Consider the following 25,782-nt stretch of genomic DNA (forward strand, 5'->3'; position numbering starts at 1 on the left):
AACATAAGCTTGGGGAAATCCTGTGCAAGTGAATTGACTCTGTCCCTCTTCCTCTTCTCTCCCTCTGATTCCACAGCCACGACAACAATGCGGTCCAGGCTGAAGTCGTGTACCATTTCCAGGAAGCCGACATCCAGAGCCTGAGTGCTTTACTGACTGTGGTCCTGAACATCACAGGACCAGACCAAGACATAACAGTCATTCTGAGCATCAATGGTAGGTTCAAAGTCTTCTCCTGATTCAAATTATTGGGCTCTTTAGAGATTGTCTTAGTGATAGGGCAATTCACTGAATGATTGTATCGTCAGATTTATTGTCTTGTTCATACATCCATGAAGATTAAGCTGGTCTTTAACTCTGGTCTGCTCAACGCTGAACCAAAAGTGGTGAAAATTAATTGACTGCACATGTCTCCTGATGAATTTAAGGTCAAACTGATACAACAACTACAGCTCCAACTACAATGGCAGCTCCAACTACAGTGGTGGCTCCAGCTACAAGGTAAACCCTCACCTTGGCAATCATATTTGAGACAGAACCAATATTAAAATCCAATGTATTGACGTGACTCTGTGTGCTTCCTTGTCTTCACAATTGTAGTCCGGTCATCGCTGTCCTGAGACTGGAGTTCAACAGCAATAACCCTGCTGCCAATGAAAGCCAGATCTATCAAGCCTTCACTGATTTCCTGGCTCCTTACACATCCCTGGGATTCTACCCAGTGAGCGTCACCAAAATCACCTCTGACAGTACGTTCACCAGGAAATAAAGTGAAAAGTGTCTCATTACATGTTTTAGATCCCTTTCAGTGAGATGGTATCTTTTTGGAAACTAATGTGTGTCTTCAAACACTAAAAGTATTGCTACTGATCTAAAAGCTTACTTTAAAATTCTCGAAAATATTCCCCTACAGAACCCAAACCTACAGAATATGCCATCACTGTGTACATCCTCATAAATGAGCTGAATGTTCCAGAAGGCTCCAGTTTGAACAACCAGACATTCAGCGACATTCAAGACCCCATTGATGCCTTGGTGAGACTCTTACTGCAGAATACACACTGACACTCAATTTACTTGTCTAATCTGTAGAGGTCAATGGAAGATGTTGCACACATCAAGTCTTCCTTGGGAATTACCCATAGTATGTGTTCCTTCTCCTGAACACAAGTCAGGATCAAGCTAATGACATAACCTAATTACTGAGTGGCATGAGATTAACAAAGATCATCGAGTCATTTCACATGATTTGTGTCTTATTATGTTTTCAGTTCCAAGAAATCCTTTCGGAGGTGCTAGGTAAAAAGCAGACCAAGTTCCCCCCTGCCACATTCAGGCAAGTCACTTCCTAATGACGTCTCCACTCCTTGACAACATCTCACCACAATACCAACTCCTGCAATTCCTTCAAAGTAAACAAACATAAGCTTGGGGAAATCCTGTGCAAGTGAATTGACTCTGTCCCTCTTCCTCTTCTCTCCCTCTGATTCCACAGCCACGACAACAATGCGGTCCAGGCTGAAGTCGTGTACCATTTCCAGGAAGCCGACATCCAGAGCCTGAGTGCTTTACTGACTGTGGTCCTGAACATCACAGGACCAGACCAAGACATAACAGTCATTCTGAGCATCAATGGTAGGTTCAAAGTCTTCTCCTGATTCAAATTATTGGGCTCTTTAGAGATTGTCTTAGTGATAGGGCAATTCACTGAATGATTGTATCGTCAGATTTATTGTCTTGTTCATACATCCATGAAGATTAAGCTGGTCTTTAACTCTGGTCTGCTCAACGCTGAACCAAAAGTGGTGAAAATTAATTGACTGCACATGTCTCCTGATGAATTTAAGGTCAAACTGATACAACAACTGCAGCTCCAACTACAATGGCAGCCCCACCTACAATGGCAGCTCCAACTCCAGCTACAAGGTAAACCCTCACTTTGGCAATCATGTTTGAGACAGAACCAATTTTAAAATCCAATATATTGATGTGACTCTGTGTGCTTCCTTGTCTTCACAATTGTAGTCCGGTCATCGCTGTCCTGAGACTGGAGTTCAACAGCAATAACCCTGCTGCCAATGAAAGCCAGATCTATCAAGCCTTCACTGATTTCCTGGCTCCTTACACATCCCTGGGAATCTACCCAGTGAGCGTCACCAAAATCACCTCTGACAGTACGTTCACCAGGAAATACAGTGAAAAGTGTCTCATTACATGTTTTAGATCCCTTTCAGTGAGATGGTATCTTTTTGGAAACTAATGTGTGTCTTCAAACACTAAAAGTATTGCTACTGATCTAAAAGCTTACTTTAAAAATCTTGAAAATATTCCCCTACAGTACCCAAACCTACAGAATATGCCATCACTGTGTACATCCTCATAAATGAGCTGAATGTTCCAGAAGGCTCCAGTTTGAACAACCAGACATTCAGCGACATTCAAGACCCCATTGATGCCTTGGTGAGACTCTTACTGAAGAATACACACTGACACTCAATTTACTTGTCTAATCTGTAGAGGTCAATGGAAGATGTTGCACACATCAAGTCTTCCTTGGGAATTACCCATAGTATGTGTTCCTTCTCCTGAACACAAGTCAGGATCAAGCTAATGACATAACCTAATTACTGAGTGGCATGAGATTAACAAAAATCATCAAGTCATTTCACAGGATTTGTGTCTTATTATGTTTTCAGTTCCAAGAAATCCTTTCGGAGGTGCTAGGTAAAAAGCAGACCAAGTTCCCCCCTGCCACATTCAGGCAAGTCACTTCCTAATGACGTCTCCACTCCTTAACAACATCTCACCACAATACCAACTCCTGCAATTCCTTCAAAGTAAACAAACATAAGCTTGGGGAAATCCTGTGCAAGTGAATTGACTCTGTCCCTCTTCCTCTTCTCTCCCTCTGATTTCACAGCCACGACAACAATGCGGTCCAGGCTGAAGTCGTGTACCATTTCCAGGAAGCCGACATCCAGAGCCTGAGTGCTTTACTCACTGTGGTCCTGAACATCACAGGACCAGACCAAGACATAACAGCCATTCTGAGCATCAATGGTAGGTTCAAAGTCTTCTCCTGATTCAAATTATTGGGCTCTTTAGAGATTGTCTTAGTGATAGGGCAATTCACTGAATGATTGTATCATCAGATTTATTGCCTTGTTCATACATCCATGAAGATTAAGCTGGTCTTTAACTCTGGTCTGCTCAACGCTGAACCAAAAGTGGTGAAAATTAATTGACTGCACATGTCTCCTGATGAATTTAAGGTCAACCTGATACAACAACTGCAGCTCCAACTACAATGGCAGCTCCACCTACAATGGCAACTCCAACTCCAGCTACAAGGTAAACCCTCACCTTGGCAATCATATTTGAGACAGAACCAATATTAAAATCCAATGTATTGACGTGACTCTGTGTGCTTCCTTGTCTTCACAATTGTAGTCCGGTCATCGCTGTCCTGAGACTGGAGTTCAACAGCAATAACCCTGCTGCCAATGAAAGCCAGATCTATCAAGCCTTCACTGATTTCCTGGCTCCTTACACATCCCTGGGAATCTACCCAGTGAGCGTCACCAAAATCACCTCTGACAGTACGTTCACCAGGAAATAAAGTGAAAAGTGTCTCATTACATGTTTTAGATCCCTTTCAGTGAGATGGTATCTTTTTGGAAACTAATGTGTGTCTTCAAACACTAAAAGTATTGCTACTGATCTAAAAGCTTACTTTAAAATTCTCGAAAATATTCCCCTACAGAACCCAAACCTACAGAATATGCCATCACTGTGTACATCCTCATAAATGAGCTGAATGTTCCAGAAGGCTCCAGTTTGAACAACCAGACATTCAGCGACATTCAAGACCCCATTGATGCCTTGGTGAGACTCTTACTGAAGAATACACACTGACACTCAATTTACTTGTCTAATCTGTAGAGGTCAATGGAAGATGTTGCACACATCAAGTCTTCCTTGGGAATTACCCATAGTATGTGTTCCTTCTCCTGAACACAAGTCAGGATCAAGCTAATGACATAACCTAATTACTGAGTGGCATGAGATTAACAAAGATCATCGAGTCATTTCACATGATTTGTGTCTTATTATGTTTTCAGTTCCAAGAAATCCTTTCGGAGGTGCTAGGTAAAAAGCAGACCAAGTTCCCCCCTGCTACATTCAGGCAAGTCACTTCCTAATGACGTCTCCACTCCTTGACAACATCTCACCACAATACCAACTCCTGCATTTCCTTCAAAGTAAACAAACATAAGTTTGGGGAAATCCTGTGCAAGTGAAATGACTCTGTTCCTCTTCCTCTTCTCTCCCTCTGATTCCACAGCCACGACAACAATGCGGTCCAGGCTGAAGTCGTGTACCATTTCCAGGAAGCCGACATCCAGAGCCTGAGTGCTTTACTCACTGTGGTCCTGAACATCACAGGACCAGACCAAGACATAACAGCCATTCTGAGCATCAATGGTAGGTTCAAAGTCTTCTCCTGATTCAAATTATTGGGCTCTTTAGAGATTGTCTTAGTGATAGGGCAATTCACTGAATGATTGTATCATCAGATTTATTGCCTTGTTCATACATCCATGAAGATTAAGCTGGTCTTTAACTCTGGTCTGCTCAACGCTGAACCAAAAGTGGTGAAAATTAATTGACTGCACATGTCTCCTGATGAATTTAAGGTCAAACTGATACAACAACTGCAGCTCCAACTACAATGGCAGCTCCAACTACAGTGGTGGCTCCAGCTACAAGGTAAACCCTCACCTTGGCAATCATATTTGAGACAGAACCAATATTAAAATCCAATGTATTGACGTGACTCTGTGTGCTTCCTTGTCTTCACAATTGTAGTCCGGTCATCGCTGTCCTGAGACTGGAGTTCAATAGCAATAACCCTGCTGCCAATGAAAGCCAGATCTATCAAGCCTTCACTGATTTCCTGGCTCCTTACACATCCCTGGGAATCTACCCAGTGAGCGTCACCAAAATCACCTCTGACAGTACGTTCACCAGGAAATACAGTGAAAAGTGTCTCATTACATGTTTTAGATCCCTTTCAGTGAGCTGGTATCTTTTTGGAAACTAATGTGTGTCTTCAAACACTAAAAGTATTGCTACTGATCTAAAAGCTTACTTTAAAATTCTCGAAAATATTCCCCTACAGAACCCAAACCTACCGAATATGCCATCACTGTGTACATCCTCATAAATGAGCTGAATGTTCCAGAAGGCTCCAGTTTGAACAACCAGACATTCAGCGACATTCAAGACCCCATTGATGCCTTGGTGAGACTCTTACTGAAGAATACACACTGACACTCAATTTACTTGTCTAATCTGTAGAGGTCAATGGAAGATGTTGCACACATCAAGTCTTCCTTGGGAATTACCCATAGTATGTGTTCCTTCTCCTGAACACAAGTCAGGATCAAGCTAATGACATAACCTAATTACTGAGTGGCATTAGATTAACAAAGATCATCGAGTCATTTCACATGATTTGTGTCTTATTATGTTTTCAGTTCCAAGAAATCCTTACGGAGGTGCTAGGTAAAAAGCAGACCAAGTTCCCCCCTGCCACATTCAGGCAAGTCACTTCCTAATGACGTTTCCACTCCTTGACAACATCTCACCACAATACCAACTCCTGCATTTCCTTCAAAGTAAACAAACATAAGTTTGGGGAAATCCTGTGCAAGTGAAATGACTCTGTCCCTCTTCCTCTTCTCTCCCTCTGATTCCACAGCCACGACAACAATGCGGTCCAGGCTGAAGTCGTGTACCATTTCCAGGAAGCCGACATCCAGAGCCTGAGTGCTTTACTGACTGTGGTCCTGAACATCACAGGACCAGACCAAGACATAACAGCCATTCTGAGCATCAATGGTAGGTTCAAAGTCTTCTCCTGATTCAAATTATTGGGCTCTTTAGAGATTGTCTTAGTGATAGGGCAATTCACTGAATGATTGTATCGTCAGATTTATTGTCTTGTTCATACATCCATGAAGATTAAGCTGGTCTTTAACTCTGGTCTGCTCAACGCTGAACCAAAAGTGGTGAAAATTAATTGACTGCACATGTCTCCTGATGAATTTAAGGTCAAACTGATACAACAACTGCAGCTCCAACTACAATGGCAGCTCCACCTACAATGGCAGCTACAACTACAGTGGTGGCTCCAGCTACAAGGTAAACCCTCACCTTGGCAATCATTTTTGAGACAGAACCAATATTAAAATCCAATGTATTGACGTGACTCTGTGTGCTTCCTTGTCTTCACAATTGTAGTCCGGTCATCGCTGTCCTGAGACTGGAGTTCAACAGCAATAACCCTGCTGCCAATGAAAGCCAGATCTATCAAGCCTTCACTGATTTCCTGGCTCCTTACACATCCCTGGGAATCTACCCAGTGAGCGTCACCAAAATCACCTCTGACAGTACGTTCACCAGGAAATACAGTGAAAAGTGTCTCATTACATGTTTTAGATCCCTTTCAGTGAGCTGGTATCTTTTTGGAAACTAATGTGTGTCTTCAAACACTAAAAGTATTGCTACTGATCTAAAAGCTTACTTTAAAATTCTCGAAAATATTCCCCTACAGAACCCAAACCTACCGAATATGCCATCACTGTGTACATCCTCATAAATGAGCTGAATGTTCCAGAAGGCTCCAGTTTGAACAACCAGACATTCAGCGACATTCAAGACCCCATTGATGCCTTGGTGAGACTCTTACTGAAGAATACACACTGACACTCAATTTACTTGTCTAATCTATAGAGGTCAATGGAAGATGTTGCACACATCAAGTCTTCCTTGGGAATTACCCATAGTATGTGTTCCTTCTCCTGAACACAAGTCAGGATCAAGCTAATGACATAACCTAATTACTGAGTGGCATGAGATTAACAAAGATCATCGAGTCATTTCACATGATTTGTGTCTTATTATGTTTTCAGTTCCAAGAAATCCTTTCGGAGGTGCTAGGTAAAAAGCAGACCAAGTTCCCCCCTGCCACATTCAGGCAAGTCACTTCCTAATGACGTCTCCACTCCTTGACAACATCTCACCACAATACCAACTCCTGCATTTCCTTCAAAGTAAACAAACATAAGTTTGGGGAAATCCTGTGCAAGTGAAATGACTCTGTCCCTCTTCCTCTTCTCTCCCTCTGATTCCACAGCCACGACAACAATGCGGTCCAGGCTGAAGTCGTGTACCATTTCCAGGAAGCCGACATCCAGAGCCTGAGTGCTTTACTGACTGTGGTCCTGAACATCACAGGACCAGACCAAGACATAACAGCCATTCTGAGCATCAATGGTAGGTTCAAAGTCTTCTCCTGATTCAAATTATTGGGCTCTTTAGAGATTGTCTTAGTGATAGGGCAATTCACTGAATGATTGTATCGTCAGATTTATTGTCTTGTTCATACATCCATGAAGATTAAGCTGGTCTTTAACTCTGGTCTGCTCAACGCTGAACCAAAAGTGGTGAAAATTAATTGACTGCACATGTCTCCTGATGAATTTAAGGTCAAACTGATACAACAACTGCAACTCCAACTACAATGGCAGCTCCACCTACAATGGTGGCTCCAGCTACAAGGTAAACCCTCACCTTGGCAAACATATTTGAGACAGAACCAATATTAAAATCCAATGTATTGACATGACTCTGTGTGCTTCCTTGTCTTCACAATTGTAGTCCGGTCATCGCTGTCCTGAGACTGGAGTTCAACAGCAATAACCCTGCTGCCAATGAAAGCCAGATCTATCAAGCCTTCACTGATTTCCTGGCTCCTTACACATCCCTGGGAATCTACCCAGTGAGCGTCACCAAAATCACCTCTGACAGTACGTTCACCAGGAAATACAGTGAAAAGTGTCTCATTACATGTTTTAGATCCCTTTCAGTGAGATGGTATCTTTTTGGAAACTAATGTGTGTCTTCAAACACTAAAAGTATTGCTACTGATCTAAAAGCTTACTTTAAAACTCTCGAAAATATTCCCCTACAGAACCCAAACCTACAGAATATGCCATCACTGTGTACATCCTCATAAATGAGCTGAATGTTCCAGAAGGCTCCAGTTTGAACAACCAGACATTCAGCGACATTCAAGACCCCATTGATGCCTTGGTGAGACTCTTACTGAAGAATACACACTGACACTCAATTTACTTGTCTAATCTGTAGAGGTCAATGGAAGATGTTGCACACATCAAGTCTTCCTTGGGAATTACCCATAGTATGTGTTCCTTCTCCTGAACACAAGTCAGGATCAAGCTAATGACATAACCTAATTACTGAGTGGCATGAGATTAACAAAGATCATCGAGTCATTTCACAGGATTTGTGTCTTATTATGTTTTCAGTTCCAAGAAATCCTTTCGGAGGTGCTAGGTAAAAAGCAGACCAAGTTCCCCCCTGCCACATTCAGGCAAGTCACTTCCTAATGACGTCTCCACTCCTTGACAACATCTCACCACAATACCAACTCCTGCAATTCCTTCAAAGTAAACAAACATAAGCTTGGGGAAATCCTGTGCAAGTGAATTGACTCTGTCCCTCTTCCTCATCTCTCCCTCTGATTCCACAGCCACGACAACAATGCGGTCCAGGCTGAAGTCGTGTACCATTTCCAGGAAGCCGACATCCAGAGCCTGAGTGCTTTACTGACTGTGGTCCTGAACATCACAGGACCAGACCAAGACATAAAAGCCATTCTGAGCATCAATGGTAGGTTCAAAGTCTTCTCCTGATTCAAATTATTGGGCTCTTTAGAGATTGTCTTAGTGATAGGGCAATTCACTGAATGATTGTATCGTCAGATTTATTGTCTTGTTCATACATCCATGAAGATTAAGCTGGTCTTTAACTCTGGTCTGCTCAACGCTGAACCAAAAGTGGTGAAAATTAATTGACTGCACATGTCTCCTGATGAATTTAAGGTCAAACTGATACAACAACTGCAGCTCCAACTACAATGGCAGCTCCAACTACAGTGGTGGCTCCAGCTACAAGGTAAACCCTCACCTTGGCAATCATATTTGAGACAGAACCAATATTAAAATCCAATGTATTGACGTGACTCTGTGTGCTTCCTTGTCTTCACAATTGTAGTCCGGTCATCGCTGTCCTGAGACTGGAGTTCAACAGCAATAACCCTGCTGCCAATGAAAGCCAGATCTATCAAGCCTTCACTGATTTCCTGGCTCCTTACACATCCCTGGGAGTCTACCCAGTGAGCGTCACCAAAATCACCTCTGACAGTACGTTCACCAGGAAATACAGTGAAAAGTGTCTCATTACATGTTTTAGATCCCTTTCAGTGAGCTGGTATCTTTTTGGAAACTAATGTGTGTCTTCAAACACTAAAAGTATTGCTACTGATCTAATAGCTTACTTTAAAATTCTCGAAAATATTCCCCTACAGAACCCAAACCTACCGAATATGCCATCACTGTGTACATCCTCATAAATGAGCTGAATGTTCCAGAAGGCTCCAGTTTGAACAACCAGACATTCAGCGACATTCAAGACCCCATTGATGCCTTGGTGAGACTCTTACTGAAGAATACACACTGACACTCAATTTACTTGTCTAATCTGTAGAGGTCAATGGAAGATGTTGCACACATCAAGTCTTCCTTGGGAATTACCCATAGTATGTGTTCCTTCTCCTGAACACAAGTCAGGATCAAGCTAATGACATAACCTAATTACTGAGTGGCATGAGATTGACAAAGATCATCGAGTCATTTCACATGATTTGTGTCTAATTATGTTTTCAGTTCCAAGAAATCCTTTCGGAGGTGCTAGGTAAAAAGCAGACCAAGTTCCCCCCTGCCACATTCAGGCAAGTCACTTCCTAATGACGTCTCCACTCCTTGACAACATCTCACCACAATACCAACTCCTGCAATTCCTTCAAAGTAAACAAACATAAGTTTGGGGAAATCCTGTGCAAGTGAAATGACTCTGTCCCTCTTCCTCTTCTCTCCCTCTGATTCCACAGCCACGACAACAATGCGGTCCAGGCTGAAGTCGTGTACCATTTCCAGGAAGACGACATCCAGAGCCTGAGTGCTTTACTCACTGTGGTCCTGAACATCACAGGACCAGACCAAGACATAACAGCCATTCTGAGCATCAATGGTAGGTTCAAAGTCTTCTCCTGATTCAAATTATTGGGCTCTTTAGAGATTGTCTTAGTGATAGGGCAATTCACTGAATGATTGTATCGTCAGATTTATTGTCTTGTTCATACATCCATGAAGATTAAGCTGGTCTTTAACTCTGGTCTGCTCAACGCTGAACCAAAAGTGGTGAAAATTAATTGACTGCACATGTCTCCTGATGAATTTAAGGTCAAACTGATACAACAACTGCAGCTCCAACTACAATGGCAGCTCCACCTACAATGGCAGCTACAACTACAGTGGTGGCTCCAGCTACAAGGTAAACCCTCACCTTGGCAATCATTTTTGAGACAGAACCAATATTAAAATCCAATGTATTGACGTGACTCTGTGTGCTTCCTTGTCTTCACAATTGTAGTCCGGTCATCGCTGTCCTGAGACTGGAGTTCAACAGCAATAACCCTGCTGCCAATGAAAGCCAGATCTATCAAGCCTTCACTGATTTCCTGGCTCCTTACACATCCCTGGGAATCTACCCAGTGAGCGTCACCAAAATCACCTCTGACAGTACGTTCACCAGGAAATACAGTGAAAAGTGTCTCATTACATGTTTTAGATCCCTTTCAGTGAGCTGGTATCTTTTTGGAAACTAATGTGTGTCTTCAAACACTAAAAGTATTGCTACTGATCTAAAAGCTTACTTTAAAATTCTCGAAAATATTCCCCTACAGAACCCAAACCTACCGAATATGCCATCACTGTGTACATCCTCATAAATGAGCTGAATGTTCCAGAAGGCTCCAGTTTGAACAACCAGACATTCAGCGACATTCAAGACCCCATTGATGCCTTGGTGAGACTCTTACTGAAGAATACACACTGACACTCAATTTACTTGTCTAATCTATAGAGGTCAATGGAAGATGTTGCACACATCAAGTCTTCCTTGGGAATTACCCATAGTATGTGTTCCTTCTCCTGAACACAAGTCAGGATCAAGCTAATGACATAACCTAATTACTGAGTGGCATGAGATTAACAAAGATCATCGAGTCATTTCACATGATTTGTGTCTTATTATGTTTTCAGTTCCAAGAAATCCTTTCGGAGGTGCTAGGTAAAAAGCAGACCAAGTTCCCCCCTGCCACATTCAGGCAAGTCACTTCCTAATGACGTCTCCACTCCTTGACAACATCTCACCACAATACCAACTCCTGCATTTCCTTCAAAGTAAACAAACATAAGTTTGGGGAAATCCTGTGCAAGTGAAATGACTCTGTCCCTCTTCCTCTTCTCTCCCTCTGATTCCACAGCCACGACAACAATGCGGTCCAGGCTGAAGTCGTGTACCATTTCCAGGAAGCCGACATCCAGAGCCTGAGTGCTTTACTGACTGTGGTCCTGAACATCACAGGACCAGACCAAGACATAACAGCCATTCTGAGCATCAATGGTAGGTTCAAAGTCTTCTCCTGATTCAAATTATTGGGCTCTTTAGAGATTGTCTTAGTGATAGGGCAATTCACTGAATGATTGTATCGTCAGATTTATTGTCTTGTTCATACATCCATGAAGATTAAGCTGGTCTTTAACTCTGGTCTGCTCAACGCTGAACCAAAAGTGGTGAAAATTAATTGACTGCACATGTCTCCTGATGAATTTAAGGTCAAACTGATACAACAACTGCAACTCCAACTACAATGGCAGCTCCACCTACAATGGTGGCTCCAGCTACAAGGTAAACCCTCACCTTGGCAAACATATTTGAGACAGAACCAATATTAAAATCCAATGTATTGACATGACTCTGTGTGCTTCCTTGTCTTCACAATTGTAGTCCGGTCATCGCTGTCCTGAGACTGGAGTTCAACAGCAATAACCCTGCTGCCAATGAAAGCCAGATCTATCAAGCCTTCACTGATTTCCTGGCTCCTTACACATCCCTGGGAGTCTACCCAGTGAGCGTCACCAAAATCACCTCTGACAGTACGTTCACCAGGAAATACAGTGAAAAGTGTCTCATTACATGTTTTAGATCCCTTTCAGTGAGCTGGTATCTTTTTGGAAACTAATGTGTGTCTTCAAACACTAAAAGTATTGCTACTGATCTAAAAGCTTACTTTAAAATTCTCGAAAATATTCCCCTACAGAACCCAAACCTACCGAATATGCCATCACTGTGTACATCCTCATAAATGAGCTGAATGTTCCAGAAGGCTCCAGTTTGAACAACCAGACATTCAGCGACATTCAAGACCCCATTGATGCCTTGGTGAGACTCTTACTGAAGAATACACACTGACACTCAATTTACTTGTCTAATCTGTAGAGGTCAATGGAAGATGTTGCACACATCAAGTCTTCCTTGGGAATTACCCATAGTATGTGTTCCTTCTCCTGAACACAAGTCAGGATCAAGCTAATGACATAACCTAATTACTGAGTGGCATGAGATTGACAAAGATCATCGAGTCATTTCACATGATTTGTGTCTAATTATGTTTTCAGTTCCAAGAAATCCTTTCGGAGGTGCTAGGTAAAAAGCAGACCAAGTTCCCCCCTGCCACATTCAGGCAAGTCACTTCCTAATGACGTCTCCACTCCTTGACAACATCTCACCACAATACCAACTCCTGCAATTCCTTCAAAGTAAACAAACATAAGTTTGGGGAAATCCTGTGCAAGTGAAATGACTCTGTCCCTCTTCCTCTTCTCTCCCTCTGATTCCACAGCCACGACAACAATGCGGTCCAGGCTGAAGTCGTGTACCATTTCCAGGAAGACGACATCCAGAGCCTGAGTGCTTTACTCACTGTGGTCCTGAACATCACAGGACCAGACCAAGACATAACAGCCATTCTGAGCATCAATGGTAGGTTCAAAGTCTTCTCCTGATTCAAATTATTGGGCTCTTTAGAGATTGTCTTAGTGATAGGGCAATTCACTGAATGATTGTATCGTCAGATTTATTGTCTTGTTCATACATCCATGAAGATTAAGCTGGTCTTTAACTCTGGTCTGCTCAACGCTGAACCAAAAGTGGTGAAAATTAATTGACTGCACATGTCTCCTGATGAATTTAAGGTCAAACTGATACAACAACTGCAGCTCCAACTACAATGGCAGCTCCACCCACAATGGCAGCTACAACTACAGTGGTGTCTCCAGCTGCAACTCCAGTTCCAGTTCAAACTACAACTGCGGCTCCAACTTCAAGGTAAAGTACACTTCACCAATAATATTTGAGACAGCTCTATGTGTGATTCCCTATCTTCACAGTTTTTTTAAATTCTAATGTTTTGATGCCTCACTATGTGGTTCCTTTTGCTGACAACTTGTTTCTCTCACTCTTTTTCTCTTTGCCTCCATGCAGGATTGGAGAAGTTATTGTTACAATCCGCCTTGAGTTCAACATTTCCAAGGAAGTCCCTAGCAAGGAGGAAGTGATGAAGATTGCGAATGATCTGTACCTGTACCGCTTTAGGACTATGAGGGCATTGTCCCTGGATTACACTGAAATCAACTATGAAAGTATGCATCCCTCCTTGTCTCTGTCCCTCTCCATTGTAAATGTTGATCTGCTGGATCCTATCTACAGCATCAGTCCTTTTTTACAGTATATTTACAGCAATGAGGGGAAGAATAAACAAGAACAAGAGTGTATTTGTATTTTTAATATAGCATTGGAGTGTTAAAGAGATGAAAATTCTAGGTTTAGGAATTGAAGGAATGAAATGGCATTCTTCTCATAAATTTCTTACCATACCAAAAATGGCAAACCTTTGTCTGTGTCCCTCTCTCACATCTATCTCTTTCCTCCATCTCCCCATCTCTCTCTCTGTTTCTCAGAAATATCTGACAACGCCTTTGCCATTATCATGCTCTTCCACACGAGTAATGTTATCATCGATGACTCAATACAGTTCAACAACGAGACATACACAGAGATCGATGAGGCCGTGAATGACCTGGTGAGATACTGAGAGAACAGTACATACAGAAACATCTCCCAGATAAAGTACTGAGGCTAAGAACAATTCTAAATTTTGACCTAACCAGCAAACTGCAGATTACAAGCCTGTTATCATAAAGTGTTTTATTTATTTATTTGTTTATGAGCAGGTGCTTCCTTACCCTGTGTGACTTTCAGCTGTCACAATTTGCTTATTGCTATTGAGGGCTTCCCCTTTTTCCATTTAAAATCAATTTCCTTTCCACTACTGATCTGGTCAAGTCTTTGCACCAAAGGACCAATTGTCCAGATTGTAACACTAAGAGCTACTTATACTCCAGTAAAAAGAAGTAAACCAGCTTATACTTTGGGTCACAATGAGCATTGATAAGGTGATGGAAATGTATAATTTCTGTAACTGTTACTACCTTCTGTTACAAGACCTTACAGAATAACACTCATTGTTCACACTGTAATACCAACAGTGACAGTACTCCAGCAATCAGTTATGATGATCCCTTAAATGAACTTGTGCTTCAGCAAAATTGTGGTAAAAAGCATTTGCTATGCTCTTCGAAATACATTTAAGATATGTTTATCCCCATTTCATCAATGAGAGACTTTCTTCTGAGTTTGATTGGATTGGATTAGCAGACCTGTAATTAGATGGTCTCATCTTGGTGAATAGGGGTGAACACAATCTTCACAATATTTAATGAACATCGCAAATGCATTTTACCCCAAATCTTGCACTAATGTTGATAACGATATTGAAATTATTTGAGTGTGTTCATTATCTCAATTAATTCTGTTTTTTTATTGTTGTTTCTTCCAGCTCAAAACCATGCTTTCAAACTCACAGGCCCCACCTTTTCATCTTCCTCTGAATTCCTTTAAGTGAGTCTTCCTGAGTTAACCATGCCCTAGCATTTCCTCAACAAACTAAGATCATGTGCCTTTTATTTTCCTTTCTTCCAATCACCACATCTTTACTGAAAAAATAAAACTGAGACTCTCAGTCAGTCTTCAGTGTAGACCAAATTAAAACTTTGACTTCTCCTCAAGCTACAATTTAATCTAATTAAACCTCCATCTCCATCTCTCTCTGTAACCTAATCCCAAATTTCACCATAAAAAAACTAAATATATATATTAAATATGATGCAATTGTTTGAAGCTTATATTTGACGTAATAGCAATATTGCCCTGTTGTTGTAAATTTAAAATATATGGAATATGTTTTAAATATGTTTTAGTCTGTAATTCATATATATATATTATATATTTTTAAATATATTGTAGAAATGTACCTCACCTTATATTTTCAACCTATTATATATTTGTTCCATATGGGTTTATTATTGGTAGAGGTTTATAATTTGTTATTTGCAAAGGTAGGTCAATTAATTATGCGTTAATTATGCAAGGGTAGGTTCTGCAATCAATTTCCCTCCGTCTCTGGAAGGTAGAAAACCTGAGGGTAAAACAGTCAAGTCCAGATCCACAACTTCAAAGACTTCAGTAACGCAATGGTTCCAATTGGACTGTTTGTTCATATAAACTGACTCTCTCTCTCTTTCTCACTAATTCCATAGTGTCACATCAAACATAATCTATGCTAGTGTGGTGTACAAGTTCAAAGATGGAGATATTGCCAACCCCAGCACATTCCTGTCTGCGCTCTTGGAAGTCAGCGGTGAGTTTAGCAGCTACAGCAGCTCTGATGCCACCAGGGTTTTAAAATGAATCCATTCTCAGTATTTGCTCAAATTAAAAATCTTTCACATATTTGTGGTCATAATCACACACATGGTTTATGCAGTTAGATGTCAACTACATTGTATCTACACTAAACAGGAGCTGCACTGTAATTACTCAGTACAATGCTATGCAATGCATTACCGGGTGATTTCTAACCACAGTTACCACAGTGGGGAATAATCACAGCGATGTATGACAGTGTTTGTGCTTGTGGCTTAATCACCGCCATGCTTTTAGACAAAGCCATGTGGTACATTTCAGTTTATCAGTAATGTAAACGACCATGTGAGAATGTGCACTGAACTTGTGCTGTCTCTCCATTCACAGACAAAGGTAGCCTGACCCTAATCTCCACCACACCACCTTCACCTGTCCTGCTGCCCGTAGTGACACCCACCCCTGGCAGCAGAGATCCTGGCATCTGGGGTGTCGCCATTGCTGTCCCCATCGGGGTTGCCCTCATCCTGCTACCTTGCTGGATCGCGCTCTGTGTAAGTGTCTCAGGAGCAGTTTGGCTGTGTGTAGTCTCTCTCTCTCTCCCTGTATGAGTGCTGTGTCATTGAGTAGTGTCTCTTTCTCACTCTTTCTTTCACTCTTTCCCTGTTGTGTCAACAGTGTCTTTCTCTCTCTCTCTCTGTATTACAGTCCAGTGTCAGGAGCAGTGTCTTTCTCTCTGTAACACAGTCCGGTGTCAGGAGCAGTGTCTTTCTCTCTGTAACACAGTCCGGTGTCAGGAGCAGTGTCTCTCTCTCTGTAACACAATCCGGTGTCAGGAGCAGTGTCTCTCTCTCATTCTTTATCTGTATTGGAGTGCTGTGTCAGTGAGCAATGCCTCTCTCTCTTTCCGTATTACAGTGTGTGCTGTGTGGCTGCTGTGCGGGACTCAGGAGGAGATGGCAGCGAAGGCGATCCTATCCAGTGCAATACACTACCAGAAACGGCCTGTTCTAAACAGGTAAGACAGTGGACAAGTCTAAAACTGAGCGAAATATTGTCTGACTTTTAATTCAGGTAATTATATATTACCATTGTCTGAAGCTTTTATCAGAGCAGAGTCTCCAGCCCTGATCCTAGAGAGCTAGAGAAGTTACAGTATGCAATACATTGAGGGAAAAAAGTATTTGATCCCGTGCTGATTTTGTACGTTTGCCCACTGACAAAGAAATGATCAGTCTATAATTTTAATGGTAGGTGTATTTTAACAGTAAGAGACAGAATAACAACAACAAAATCCAGAAAAACGCATTTCAAAAAAGTTATAAATTGATTTGCATGTTAATGAGGGAAATAAGTATTTGATCCCCTATCAATCAGCAAGGTTTTTGGCTCCCAGGTGTGTTTTATACAGGTAACGAGCTGAGATTAGGAGCACTCTCTTAAAGGGCGTGCTCCTAATCTCAGCTCGCTACCTGTATAAAAGACACCTGTCCACCATGGCCAAGTCCAAGGATGTCAGGGACAAGATTGTAGACCTACACAAGGCTGGAATGGGCTACAAGACCATCGCCAAGCAGCTTGGTGAGAAGGTGACAACAGTTGGTGCGATTATTCGCAAATGGAAGAAACACAAAATAACTGTCAGTCTCCCTCGGTCTGGGGCTCCATGCAAGATCTCACCTCGTGGAGTTTCAATGATCATGAGAACGGTGAGGAATCAGCCCAGAACTACACGGGAGGATCTTGTTAATGATCTCAAGGCAGCTGGGAGCATAGTCACCAAGAAAACAATTGGTAACACACTATGCAGTGAAGGACTGAAATCCTGCAGCACCCGCAAGGTCCCCCTGCTCAAGAAAGCACATGTACAGGCCCATCTGAAGTTTGCCAACATCTGAATGATTCAGAGGAGAACTGGGTGAAAGTGTTGTGGTCAGATGAGACCAAAATCGAGCTCTTTGGCATCAACTCAACTCGCCGTGTTTGGAGGAGGAGGAATGACCCCAAGAACACCATTCCCACCGTCAAACATGGAGGTGGAAACATTATGCATTGGGGGTGTTTTTCTGCTAAGGGGACAGGACAACTGCACCGCATCAAAGGGACGATGGACGGGGCCATGTACCGTCAAATCTTGGGTGAGAACCTCCTTCCCTCAGCCAGGGCATTGAAAATGGGTCGTGGATGGGTATTCCAGCAAGACAATGACCCAAAACACACAGCCAAGGCAACAAAGGAGTGGCTCAAGAAGAAGCACATTAAGGTCCTGGAGTGGCCTAGCCAGTCTCCAGACCTTAATCCCATAGAAAATCTGTGGAGGGAGCTGAAGGTTCGAGTTGCCAAACGTCAGCCTCGAAACCTTAATGACTTGGAGAGGATCTGCAAAGTGGGACAAAATCCCTCCTGAGATGTGTGCAAACCTGGTGGCCAACTACAAGAAACGTCTGACCTCTGTGATTGCCAACAAGGGTTTTGCCACCAAGTACTAAGTCGAAGGGGTCAAATACTTATTTCCCTCATTAACATGCAAATCAATGTATAACTTTTTTGAAATGCGTTTTTCTGGATTTTTTTGTTGTTATTCTGTCTCTCACTGTTAAAATACACCTACCATTAAAATTATAGACTGATCATTTCTTTGTCAGTGGGCAAACATACAAAATCAGCAGGGGATCAAATACTTTTTTCCCTCACTGTACAATGCACATAAGATATTATTATTATTATTATTATTATTATTATTATTATTATTATTATTGTTGTTGTTGTTGTTGTTGTTGTTGTTATATTATTAGTAGTAGTAGTAGTAGTAGTAGTAGTAATAATAATAATAATAATAATACATTATTCACAGATAGACACACGGCAAGGTGTTTGTCTTTTGTATACATTTGCATCAGACTTCCCTGTGGCTGCAATTAATGAAGCAATTCAACTGAAGCTTAGCGCTGCCTCTGGGTGTTGTATATTATCCAGTTCTTCTACATTCATAGCCACCTACAGGGACAAAAGGCACACCTTAAACCTGCCTCAGGGTGCCCAGATGTGAGATTAGTAATCCTTTGAGACAAAAGACATCGGAATCAACCAGACTAAAATGTTTTGTGCTAAGCAAACACAAATTCTGTTGCTATTTCCCCTTTCTATACAGGCTGTCTAGATCCCAATTAACTGCCAAACAACTACAAATGACATATACTGCACAGCGGTTCACATTACTGAACTACAACTCCCATCACTGCACTGATTGACAATTCACATCTGCAGAACTACTACTTTTAATCACTCACCCCAGCATCAACTTTCTCCTCATAGGAAACACCAGTGTTGGTATGTGATGGTGTTGCTTTAGGTTACACAGGTGACACTTTCAGTCTCATTGAGATTCCTATTTGATTTAAAACTGAGTGTTCACTTTAAAAATCACTGTGAAATCCACAGATGTCTAACAGAAAATGTAAAGCTGTATCCTTAAAAACATGAAGAATTTTTAATGAATGTCATTCAGTTCCTCTTACTGAGTTGTGCTAGGTTTCTTATTTTTACATTTTATTGTTGTTATTATTAGCAGTAGTAGTAGCGTTATTTATTATTAAGAGTATTATCCATCTCAGGTAGTGGACTTTGTTAAACGCGTTAAAAACAATGTATCTGCATAGCTGGGCCCTGCAGGAACATTATTATTTAATTACAAACAGCACATTACATTCAAATATATCATATTAATACATATTTTAAAAATGTTGTCGAAGTAATATTTTCAAAAATCTGAAATCTGTATTTGATACTATGTTTAACTTATTTAATCAACATTATTATTATTATTATTATTATTATTATTATTATTATTATTATTATTTCTTGGCAGACGCCCTTATCCAGGGCATCTATCTTTGAATGTCATATTAAACGTGCTTGTATGGGTTGATCTGTGTATGTCTATGTGTGTGTATGTGCATGTGCTTCTATAGGTATAGCACAAATTGAAGCTTGTGGATTTCAAAAGTCTACTAATTATAAGGAACCAAACTTTCTGGAAGCTGCAGTGAAATTGATCAAAAATAATTAGGTTCTATTCAAATAAACAGTTAGATTTAGCACACATTCATTGGGAGATTGTTATGGTTTTTTTAATAATTTGTAATACTTTTAAAGACCTTCAACTGGGACAGACCAAGATAAATAATAATAATAATAATAATAATAATAATAATAATAATAATAATAATAATAATAATAAAAGTAAGAACAGGTGGAAAGGAGGCATGTTGGGACATTACTAAAATATTCAATACTAGTCAGTCAGACTAAAGTCAGAAGTCAGACAGAGGTTTTTTGCGAATATGCTGTACCCTGTATTTGTGGCTGGAGAGAAACAAGTTAAACAACTGGGCTATTAACACATCAAATATGACAAGGGTGGAGTATGCAAAACATGCCCTTTGATTTATTATAGAAATAATGTGTGTGTATGGCAAGAGAGAAAGAGAGTGTGTGTGGCTGAAATGCATTTATTTATTATACCAAAGCAATTATATGCTGATATGTTTAATGCACCTATTGCAAATATTAATAAATAAACAATGTATGCACTTTTATCATGTTGTGTCACTTGTTTTGCACTAGGAAACTTTTCCATCCCATTCTGGTTTTTGTAGGAATGATTCCTGTGATTCAATCCAGACAGACTAAGTTTCATCCCCCATTGTTTTGCAGTGACTAAAGTCAAGAGAGTTTATTATTTGTCACACAGATCTTAACAGAATTAAGACAAAACAAAAATGATTTAGCTGGAAATGGTAACCATGGAACCATTCTGTAGTGTTTTTGCTATAACCTCCTATTATAATAGGACTATTCTACTGTACTGTTAGTATATCCCCCAATTAAAAAGGAAAGGTCTGAATCCAAATGCACAGACAGATTTTGTATGGTTGCATTGGGACTGATGTTAAAGGTCTACATTGAATATTAACGGTGTACTTTTAGCTCAAAGCTTATTTGATCCCAGACATAAAACCTCTGCCTTTAAAGATTTTAGCATAAGAAAAAGTGATGTCATCCAGTTTTTATGTCAAGAGACACACAGATGCACATAAATCTCTCCTGTTTCCCTCTTCTCCACATGCCCCCAGTCCGTTTAAAACTATTGTCATGCTCTCTCTCACACAGTCACACGCACACATACTCCACACCCTCAGAGATCCACAGTTGTTTGTCTCTGCCTGCTGGTCTGTCAGTTGTGCAACAAGCAACCAGCATCCTGGTTGAAAGCCAGGTGATTAAAGCACCTATAATTCAATGTGTTCCTGTTCAGGTAACATCCAGTACAGTACAGTACAGCACGTTTGGAATTCAAATGATGATGATGATGACGTTGATGATGATGATTAATACTGAATAGAATGATTTTGACTAATTCCCCATGAGGCAGGGCAGTCTAATTGACCAAATAATATTATACTGCATTGCAATGACTCATACATGTCATTAATTTGACAGTCAATTATGACTTCTAAAGAAAATCCCTCCTTATTGTTCATTGCATACGGTTGTCGTTATTCCATTGTGTCAAGAGAAATATAAACACAAGAAAAGGCTGACATTGGGAGCCACCTGCCTGTACAAACACAAAGAGGCCAGATGGCAGGCTACGCTTACAAAAGAAACAATTAAGAACCCCTAAAGTATAACATACCAAATCAAAACTTTGCCCTATACATGTGTAATCCATTAGACACACAGCGCTAGGAAAGGTACACCCCACACTGGACTTCAGTCCATTGAAGGGCAGCAGTAGCAGTAACATTTAGCCATTCACACCCTTAGCCCCAACAATACAACACAGCAACATGCCACAAAGGGCCAAGGTGAGGCAATGCCATTGAAAGGTTGCCAATTAAAGAGCTGAACTCCTCCTAAACAAGTATTTTTGGATTCCATGGATTTCAATTCTCTGTTCAGTTCTCAACAGCAATGTCTTAGACTCATTGTACTAGTTCACTGAGGACAACCATGTTTGGCATTCTGTGAACTTCAGGGTGCATTCAAATAATGAGGGTGGTAAGACATTCAAGAGAATCAAGAAGATGTTTATTAGATAATGGTAATAAAATATTATAGATAAACATGTGACCGAGATTCAGAGGATCCCTAGATGATCATTGGTTTAGAATAGGGGGCCTTGAAGAACAGTTTCATTTAATTTATCCAGTTGATTAATGATCTGGTATTCCTTTTTGCTTGGTTTACTTGGTCTTTGGAGATGTAGCCTATAGAGACTATAGAGGAGCCACAATTTCTATTTTTTTGTCTTTATGTTTTCTTTTGTGTTTCTTTTATGTAATATTCCTGCCTTGAATATTTTTGGTTGCATTGCCCATAGCTTTTGTCATTATTTTTAGGGATATTAGTTTAAGTATTTACATTTCAGTTAGATTTATATTTTATTATTGTATTGCTAGTTTATATATACATCATTTTAATAGTTTATTTATTTATTTATTTATTTATTTATTTATATGGGTCATTCTCTCAAAACATATACCACTAGTGTTACATGAGAGTAAAACATTGAACATCTCATTATCTGTTATATTCTTGTGTTTTTTTAATTATTAAATGCCTCATCTAAAGACATTTGTATGAAAAAAAAGATAACCAGTCAGCTACATTTTGTGCTAGTAGCAGAAAACATGTGTACAAAAAGAAAATAAACAAATATTACCTTGTGTTCTTGGTTATCTGATTAGTTCATTTTTAACATATCAACAATGTCTGCATGCATCTGTGGATGTTTATGAGAGTTCATGGGTGGATGTCACATTTTTAAAAAGGTGCGTGCTTCGGACAAGTTTGGGTATGTGTTTCACTCTCTGCCACACCCAACATAACATTTTGCTACCTGTTTGGGTTATTTAACACTTCACATATTCTCACTCAAATGTTTATGGAACCAACCCTATATTTATATGCATCTGATAATTTATCACAAAGCAGTTTCCATTTAGTACAGTGACCAAAGACACGCTGAGTGATTCAGACTCGACATGGAACAAATAGTAAATAACTATCTGTTGAAGGATCACTGGTTAGGCTGTGAATATGACGGAAAATGAAGACCAAAGAGCATTCTACAGAAGTTAAAGTAATACAAATGCATAGATTAGGAAAAGAGTACAACATAAGTCAGGGTGGCAAGAGAGAAGACGTTACTCAAAAAGTCCCATCTGACCACAAAACCTTTTCCCACATCGTAGCTGGGTCACTATATATATATATATATATATATATATATATATATATATATATATATATATATATATATATATATATATATATATATATATATATAGTTAGGACATTTAGTTTTCCTCTTACTGCTTGGGCCTTCCCTGTCTGAAGCACAATAGCACCCCCTTGTGGAAAAAGGTTTATATTTTTGTGCTGTTTGGCATTTTCTATTGTGACTGAATAGTAAGAAATATATCAATTGTTAATAATGTATTCCTTGCACTGTCTCATGTACTGTGGGGTTGTCTACCAGGAGTAAATGGTTATTACATTCTGTAAGTTCATCACTGAGGTGGTGTTTGTCAGTAAACCTGTAAAATAGCTAAATAATACATTGGTCAGGCTTCTCACCTTTAATTAATTAATTTACCACCTTATGTTACACTATTTCAGAGTTATTGTTGTAGGACATTAAGGCTATTGCTCAACGTAACATCATTATTTCTCTTGTTGCCTTGTAGAAGAGAAATGTCATGCTCTTGTGCTTGTAATTGGTTTCACTATCAGGTACGTGATTAAGGTTAATCCTGTAACACAAATAGCATTTCCTTTGGCCTTTAAAAAGTGGACATGGCTTTGATGAAGGTAAAATTTTAAGTGCTGTAAGTTGCTAATATGATTTAAGACCCCATTCACACTTACTAGTCCTGCTTTTTCCAGAGACCTCATTCACAGTTGAGGTTTTAGGGGGCATAAGTGTGTTCACATACGTAGCTGAAAAGGAGGCCTAAAGTTGCAAAGAACTGCATGCCGGGGATGAAAACAATGATCTTCTGCTAAAACAAACCAGTTATGCATGACATTAGGTATGATATGCTTACAGGTGTAAGCAGCATAGTTCAGTGGGGATTCTAATTAATACATTATCCATTTCAAATGTATGTATCTTTGGATCTACAAGTCTAAAAGTTGCATTAAACAACTGACCCGAAAGATAAGAACATTTAGTTGGACGTCAACATTACATTAAAGCACAATACAGACAAAATACCACTGAGATACACACAAGGACACAATTGAGACAACAAGTGTTCTTTGTAACCAGATGTGTTAATACTGTTCATACACTGATGCAAAGCTCTGTGAGAATAACTGAAATTCTCAGTTCTACAGTTCATAGGAAAATTATTATTTCTGTGCGTTGAGTGTTCAATGTCCATTCTCAACACATCTAAATAAATAAGAGACCTCTATAACAGTGGTTCTCTACCTGTGGCCCACCAGTATAATCAAGGAGGTCTGCGAACATGCTTGCAAATAATCACACACAGTTTAATGTTGTACATGCCAAGTCGATATAGTGACTTGGCAGTATACAGATTTCACCTAGCTATGTTGTAATTTATCATTTAGATAAGAAAACTTTAAATTAGTGAAAATAATGTGTTTGAGATCGATGCACAGGAATATTATTATTTATTTATTTATTTATTTATTTATTTATTTATTAGCAGACACCCTTGTGCAGGGCGACTTACAAAATATAAGCACAATACAAAGTGCAATAATACAGTGTAATTCATGGCATAATACATTTTACTAATTCACAGTCTACACAAGTGTATATGAGATATACATTAAACAAGTGAAAGTTAAGAGCTAAGGGAAAGGGAGAGTAGGGGATATCAAAATAAACAATACAAGTGCTAGTAACGCAAAGGCAAGCGTATGACAAAACATTGTATAAGTGCGATCTTATACAATGTTTTGTATAAATTACAAGTAGTGTCTGAAAAGATGTGTCTCGAGTAATCAACAGAAGGACTCTGCTGTTTTGACTTCAGTGGGAAGGTCGTTCCACCACTTAGGGGCCAGGGATGAGAAGGAGCGGCTCTGGAGGAAGGGGAGTGGAGAGGAGGCAGAGTTAGTCTTCTGGCACTGGAAGACCACAGTGGTCTGGAGGGGATGTATGGAGAGACGAGGGACTGAAGGTAGCTTGGTGCAGTGTGGTGAGACAGCGGTAGGTGAGGGTCAGTGTCTTGAACTGAATGCGTGCCGGTATCGGGAGCCAGTGGAGGGAGTGGAGCAGTGGAGTAGCGTGTGTGAATCGGGGCAGAGAGAATACCAGACGAGCCGCAGAGTTCTGGATGAGCTGGAGCGGGCGGGTAGTAGATGAAGGCAGGCCGGCCAGTGACTGGACGAACAGCCGAGTCAAGTAGTTGGTGAGGAAGGGACGGATTCGGCTTATGTTGCTCAGGAAGAATCTACAGGTGCGTGTCAGCGTGGTGATGTGCTGGGTGTAGGAGAGCGCAGGATCGAGGGTGACTCCTAGATTCTTAGCGGAAGAAGAGGGAGAGAGTGTCATAGATTCTAAGGGGATTGAGATGGAGAGGTCAGCAGAAGGTGAGGAAGAGGGGGAGAAAGAGGATATCAGATTTGGAGAGGTTGAGCTTGAGGTGGTGTGAGTGCATCCAGGCAGACATAGAAAACAAGCAGGAAGAGATGTGAGAGGGGATGAGGGTGTCGGATGAGGGAAAAGACAGGAAGATCTGGGCATCATCAGCATAGAAGTGGTAGGAGAAACCATGGGATGCGATGAGGGGGCCCAGGGAGCGAGTGTAGAGAGAGAACAGGAGGGGGCCCAGGACGGAGCCTTGGGGTACGCCTGTGAGGAGAGGTTGGGGGGTGGATGAGGAACCTCGCCATGTCACTTGGTAGGTCCGGTCGCTGAGGTAG

General features: G+C 40.6%; 3 protein-coding genes and 7 long non-coding RNA genes across 10 annotated transcripts; all 10 read left to right on the forward strand.

Annotated features, from left to right (window-relative positions):
• The first annotated feature begins 713 nt into the window (after positions 1–713).
• Positions 714–1,338, forward strand: LOC136754026 (uncharacterized). Its single transcript, XR_010817494.1, has 3 exons — positions 714–749; positions 914–1,035; positions 1,272–1,338. It is a non-coding gene; the product is annotated as an uncharacterized LOC136754026 (long non-coding RNA).
• Positions 1,339–2,346: 1,008 nt separating this feature from the next.
• LOC136754027 (uncharacterized) lies at positions 2,347–3,056 on the forward strand. The gene is made up of 3 exons (XR_010817495.1): positions 2,347–2,460; positions 2,697–2,761; positions 2,921–3,056. It is a non-coding gene; the product is annotated as an uncharacterized LOC136754027 (long non-coding RNA).
• Positions 3,057–3,454: 398 nt separating this feature from the next.
• On the forward strand, positions 3,455–4,183 carry LOC136754028 (uncharacterized). The gene is made up of 3 exons (XR_010817496.1): positions 3,455–3,599; positions 3,764–3,885; positions 4,122–4,183. It is a non-coding gene; the product is annotated as an uncharacterized LOC136754028 (long non-coding RNA).
• A 165-nt stretch (positions 4,184–4,348) lies between these two features.
• Positions 4,349–4,897, forward strand: LOC136754029 (uncharacterized). Its single transcript, XR_010817497.1, has 3 exons — positions 4,349–4,485; positions 4,698–4,770; positions 4,870–4,897. It is a non-coding gene; the product is annotated as an uncharacterized LOC136754029 (long non-coding RNA).
• A 477-nt stretch (positions 4,898–5,374) lies between these two features.
• On the forward strand, positions 5,375–7,630 carry LOC136753821 (uncharacterized). The gene is made up of 9 exons (XM_066710209.1): positions 5,375–5,413; positions 5,541–5,605; positions 5,765–5,904; positions 6,117–6,207; positions 6,307–6,455; positions 6,620–6,741; positions 6,978–7,042; positions 7,202–7,341; positions 7,554–7,630. The coding sequence occupies exons 1-9, from the start codon at positions 5,375–5,377 to the stop codon at positions 7,628–7,630; spliced, it is 888 nt and encodes a 295-aa protein (XP_066566306.1).
• A 99-nt stretch (positions 7,631–7,729) lies between these two features.
• On the forward strand, positions 7,730–8,463 carry LOC136754030 (uncharacterized). Its single transcript, XR_010817498.1, has 3 exons — positions 7,730–7,874; positions 8,039–8,160; positions 8,397–8,463. It is a non-coding gene; the product is annotated as an uncharacterized LOC136754030 (long non-coding RNA).
• A 685-nt stretch (positions 8,464–9,148) lies between these two features.
• Positions 9,149–9,877, forward strand: LOC136754032 (uncharacterized). The gene is made up of 3 exons (XR_010817499.1): positions 9,149–9,293; positions 9,458–9,579; positions 9,816–9,877. It is a non-coding gene; the product is annotated as an uncharacterized LOC136754032 (long non-coding RNA).
• Positions 9,878–10,028: 151 nt separating this feature from the next.
• Positions 10,029–11,905, forward strand: LOC136753822 (uncharacterized). The gene is made up of 7 exons (XM_066710210.1): positions 10,029–10,179; positions 10,392–10,482; positions 10,582–10,730; positions 10,895–11,016; positions 11,253–11,317; positions 11,477–11,616; positions 11,829–11,905. The coding sequence occupies exons 2-7, from the start codon at positions 10,427–10,429 to the stop codon at positions 11,903–11,905; spliced, it is 609 nt and encodes a 202-aa protein (XP_066566307.1). The 5' UTR covers positions 10,029–10,179; positions 10,392–10,426.
• Positions 11,906–12,004: 99 nt separating this feature from the next.
• Positions 12,005–12,733, forward strand: LOC136754033 (uncharacterized). Its single transcript, XR_010817500.1, has 3 exons — positions 12,005–12,149; positions 12,314–12,435; positions 12,672–12,733. It is a non-coding gene; the product is annotated as an uncharacterized LOC136754033 (long non-coding RNA).
• A 148-nt stretch (positions 12,734–12,881) lies between these two features.
• Positions 12,882–20,409, forward strand: LOC136752667 (uncharacterized). Its single transcript, XM_066708176.1, has 9 exons — positions 12,882–13,035; positions 13,248–13,380; positions 13,537–13,694; positions 14,013–14,134; positions 14,951–15,012; positions 15,711–15,811; positions 16,204–16,367; positions 16,732–16,831; positions 18,965–20,409. The coding sequence occupies exons 2-8, from the start codon at positions 13,283–13,285 to the stop codon at positions 16,825–16,827; spliced, it is 801 nt and encodes a 266-aa protein (XP_066564273.1). The 5' UTR covers positions 12,882–13,035; positions 13,248–13,282; the 3' UTR covers positions 16,828–16,831; positions 18,965–20,409.
• The last annotated feature ends 5,373 nt before the right edge of the window (positions 20,410–25,782 follow it).

This window comes from Amia ocellicauda, chromosome 7 (assembly GCF_036373705.1).
Source record: "Amia ocellicauda isolate fAmiCal2 chromosome 7, fAmiCal2.hap1, whole genome shotgun sequence".
Lineage (NCBI taxonomy): Eukaryota > Metazoa > Chordata > Actinopteri > Amiiformes > Amiidae > Amia > Amia ocellicauda.